This window comes from Malania oleifera, chromosome 1, assembly GCF_029873635.1.
Source record: "Malania oleifera isolate guangnan ecotype guangnan chromosome 1, ASM2987363v1, whole genome shotgun sequence".
Lineage (NCBI taxonomy): Eukaryota > Viridiplantae > Streptophyta > Magnoliopsida > Santalales > Ximeniaceae > Malania > Malania oleifera.
Genome location: NC_080417.1, coordinates 3,301,270 through 3,305,590, shown reverse-complemented (window position 1 = coordinate 3,305,590; position 4,321 = coordinate 3,301,270). Strand labels below are relative to the sequence as shown.

The 4,321-nt window shown below is 37.0% G+C and overlaps 1 protein-coding gene across 1 annotated transcript; it reads right to left on the bottom strand.

Moving 5' to 3' along the window:
• Positions 1 to 514: 514 nt before the first annotated feature.
• On the bottom strand, positions 515 to 3,211 carry LOC131165296 (probable mannitol dehydrogenase). Its single transcript, XM_058122954.1, has 5 exons — positions 3,036 to 3,211; positions 2,353 to 2,466; positions 1,561 to 2,074; positions 1,318 to 1,471; positions 515 to 928 (listed from the first exon to the last, which is right to left on the bottom strand). The coding sequence occupies exons 1-5, from the start codon at positions 3,137 to 3,139 to the stop codon at positions 723 to 725; spliced, it is 1,092 nt and encodes a 363-aa protein (XP_057978937.1). The 5' UTR covers positions 3,140 to 3,211; the 3' UTR covers positions 515 to 722.
• Positions 3,212 to 4,321: the final 1,110 nt, after the last annotated feature.

Sequence of the window (4,321 nt, the reverse complement as noted above, 5' to 3'; positions counted from 1 at the left end):
GTTTTAAATGCATAGTATTAGTGACGGTTTTGGAGAATAATATGACGATTTTAAAACCGTCACTAATACTATTAAAACTATCACTAAAGCCATAATATTAATGATGATTCTGGAGAGCAATAGCGACAATTTTAAAATCATCATTAATAATAAAGCATTAGTGACGAATTTTAAATCGTCACTAATACCGACTTTTAGTGATGATTTTTAGTTGAACCGGTGTAAAATCTATAGTGATAGGCTTAAGTTTTTAGTGACAGTTTTAATCAGTTACTAATACTCTATTATTATTGACGATTTCAAAAATTCGTCCCTAATAAGCATTAGTAACTGCAGATATAGCAACTAATTGAAAACCGTCACTAATACTCACAAAATTATCACTAATACTAGTAGTGACGACTTTGTGAGTATTATTGACAGTTTTGAACCGTCACAAATAACCTTATTTTTTATAATGGAAGAAGCAATTACAGTGAATGAATTGAATAATAATTTTCATACGCCCAGCTGATATACATAGTCTAAACCCATTAATTGCTGAAATTTTGAGATTACAATCTTTCCTTAGGAAAACTAGAAAAGAAATGTTCCACAAACAAAATCTAGAGAGAGAGAGAGAGAGAGAGAGAGAGAGAATGTGAAAGAACAACACTAGAACCTCCTCTAATTCATCCTTTTCACTTAGTATCTGAGGCAACTTGAGAGTTACTAGGCATGGTTTACTCGGCAGCAGTTAATGTGTTCCCAATGTCGATAACAAAACGATATTTAACATCAGCTTTTACAAGACGTTCCATGGCAGTGTTCACATAGTCCATTGGAATAACCTCAATATCGGGTGTTATATTGTATTTTGCTGCAAAATCAATCATCTCTTGTGTCTCCTTCATGCCACCAATACAACTTCCAGCCACCACTTTCCTCCCTGTCAATTCACAATCAATGTTAAAGAATGACTGATTTTCACCATAACAAAGCTACCACTTAAGAAGAATGGGAAGGAAAACACAAACGAGATCATGTGAGTAACCAAAGTCAAATCAGAACTGTACTAAGAAATTTTCCTTTTCCGTTTGTATAATGCCCTTTCTAATTCTCAACGACGAAGCTATGGTAAGTAGAATGAGTTTCATAGAAACCTAAAACAGCTAAAACCCAAAATACTGTATCTTACGAAAACAGAGTACGAATATGTAAGATTTTAGACGGATTATATAACAATTTTACCTCTTCCACCCCCAGACCCCATTCCACACCCCAACAAAATAAATAAGTGGAACTAATTTTTAGGGTCACACATCATAATTTCCTTACCCATAAGGAGAGGAAAGATGGGTAGCTCAAGCGGTTTGTCTGGAGCACCAACCATGACTAGAGTTCCATGAGACTTCAATAGGCCTAGCAATGGCAAAAGAGGATGAGCTGCAGAGACCGTATCAATGATACCATCCATTGTGCTCATGGCAGCCTACCACACCATAAATAAGTCAAATTACTTAGAAACAATACACCAAATAATTTACAGACTCAATTACAGCAACATGTTTAAGGCCTTACATTCATTTGATCTTGATCATGACTAACCAGAAACGAGTCAGCACCTAGATGCTCCATGGCTTCCTTCCTTTTTTTGGGTGAGCCACTAATTACAGTCACTTTAACCCCAAAAGCTTTTGCGAACTTCACGGCCACATGTCCCAAACCGCCTAAACCGACTATACCAATATGCATCCCAGGCTTGTTAAGGCCGTAGTATTTCAAGGGACTGTACACTGTGATCCCCGCACATAAGAGAGGAGCACCACCATCAAGAGGAAGGTTTTCTGGAATCTGAATCACAAAGTGCTCGTCAACTACCATCATGTCTGAATAGCCACCATATGTGTTGGTTCCATCACGATTAATGGCACCATAGGTTAATATCACTTTGGGACAATAATTCTCAAGATCGTTATTGCAATTGTCACACGAGTGGCAAGCTCCAACCATACACCCCACCCCTACTTTATCTCCAACCTGGACATTTCGCACCTTGTTCCCTATTTCTGTAACTATGCCTACAATCTCATGCCTGCAATTTTTGACAATTTGGGTTATGAAAAGTTTGTGCTTGCAAGTAGACAAACATCAATAACTGTGTGAATATGTGGTTCATCTAATATATGTGCCTCCACCAACATATATTTTGGACCTTCAGCTTTCGCAATATGTGATATTATTCAGTGTCATACCCTTGTGATGCTGAGGCATAAAACTGATTAATCACTGACAGTGGAGACTTTTGTTTGGCATAGATTCCACCAATAAAGCTAAAAATAAAACTGGAAAGAAGAGAGATAGGACTTATACCCAGGAACTAGAGGATATGTAGAAATGCCCCATTCATTTCTCACGCTGTGAAGATCAGAGTGACAAATCCCACAATACAGTACTTTGAATGTAACATCCTTCTCGCCAGTTGCCCTATGGAAACCACCAATATTAAAAATAATAATCCAACAACATTCAATCACCATGGCAAAAAATCAAATATAATCAGATCTCATAGTTAAGTTTATAAAGGAATTAATTATTGTAGTTGCCTAACATTTCAAATAGCCAAACTGCAAACTACAGAGCCTAGTTAAGTTCAGTGACAATCGCAGTAGGGAGAGACTTGTAATTCTCAAATGAAGATGTGTTACATGAATTGCGAAATATAAAAAGATATGCACATTTCTAAAGGTTTTAAAATATTCATAAACCTCACGAAAAGATAAAAATATTTTCGAAGAGTTCAAAAATTATATCAACATCCTTAAGCCAAAGAGATGTGAGGTTTCAGCAACACAGATTCTTGCATCAATTACCGAGAAAACAATGTAGGCGAGAAAGAATGGCAAGATGCTAATGGAGCGTGGATCGCAGGATTCAGAATGTCTAACCATCCAAACTCGACTCAGATTCAAAAAAACTAGAAAAAATAAAAAGCAATGAACGGAAACGAGCACAGATTGGCGGATGGAGGAAGAAATCGATGAGAGAGTAAATACCTTCTAGAGAAGTTGAAGGGATAGAGAACGCCAGACGTGTCTCTGGCAGCCCATCCGAAGGCCTTCCGCGGGTGCTCGTGCTCCGGACAAGATGATTTCGCCATTAATCCCTCTTGCTGCAGATGATCTTTCTACGGAGAGAGTGAGCGAGTGCGATGGTGATCGAGTGAGGGTGGGGGAGAATATTTATAGAGTGGAGTAGTGACGATGACAAGAGTGACGTACGCGCTGATCTCAATGCCTTGGACGAGTGACGTACTCGCTGATCTCAATGCCTTTGAAGGTTGCGTCAGCGGTTCGAGCCGCATAAAAATCTTCAGAAGTGGAAAATGACTTCATCACCGACGTCCGGTCCCTAATTTTTGGACAAATCTAAATTTTTGTTTTCTGGTGAGAAGTTCTTGTATCGGAAGGGACACGGTCTGCGTTGGTTGAACCGACCGGAGGTCGATAAAGTCGCAAACGAAATTATTGGGCGGCGAGGCGGTGGACCAAATTGTCTATTCAATTTTGAATAAATTGATAAATGTTTTGATTAGACCCTTTATAAATGTTTTGACTAGAGAATCGAACACCTTGAAGCTCTGAAACAAACTCCTTCCAAAAATTTCATAAATACATCATGTATTTATCATTATTAATCCAATCAACAATCAGTTTAAAATCACATTCAATACTAATATTATAAAAACTCATATCTATCCTTACATAACAACACTATGACGACCTCAAAATTTACATCATTTTATATATATATATATATATATATATATATATATATATATATATATATATAAACTGTTTTGATACTTCCTCCTATAGAACTCGAGTCTCAGAAGGCATCGGGGTAAATCTGAATATAAAATCATATCTATGCAGCGAAAACGTAATCCATACATTCATACACATCATACAATACACTCTCCAAAAATATCTGTCCCAAAATACAAAACTCTGCACAAACTTACCCTCTAGTCCAGGGTAATCAAATAGACTCTCTATCCACGAGCCTGGTCAGCTCGCCTAGCTAGCTCATCTGAAAAATGTTAAAATCATCGGGTGAGTCGACGTTCAGTAAGTGGAAATATGTTATTGCTAGTCTGTGGCGACTAAGTTGCATACTGTTAAAATAACAACTGAACTGTAATAAAATAGTAAATCTGTAAAGCATGTTCTTCACTTTCACAATTTAAAATATAATTGTATCATCTGTATTTTTTACTTTTCATACTGCTAATATCATACTATACTCATCAAATACTACAAAATTGTATACATATACATCC

What these genes read in the sequence shown, in the direction of transcription:
- LOC131165296 (XM_058122954.1), bottom strand. Translation starts at nt 3,139, where the DNA reads ATGGCGAAATCATCTTGTCCGGAGCACGAGCACCCGCGGAAGGCCTTC. An exon ending in CCCTTCAACTTCTCTAGAAG is followed by an intron (nt 2,467 to 3,035) that starts GTATTTACTCTC and finishes TGGTTTCCATAG; the next exon opens with GGCAACTGGCGAGAAGGATG. An exon ending in CATCTTTCCTCTCCTTATGG is followed by an intron (nt 929 to 1,317) that starts GTAAGGAAATTA and finishes GTGAATTGACAG; the next exon opens with GGAGGAAAGTGGTGGCTGGA.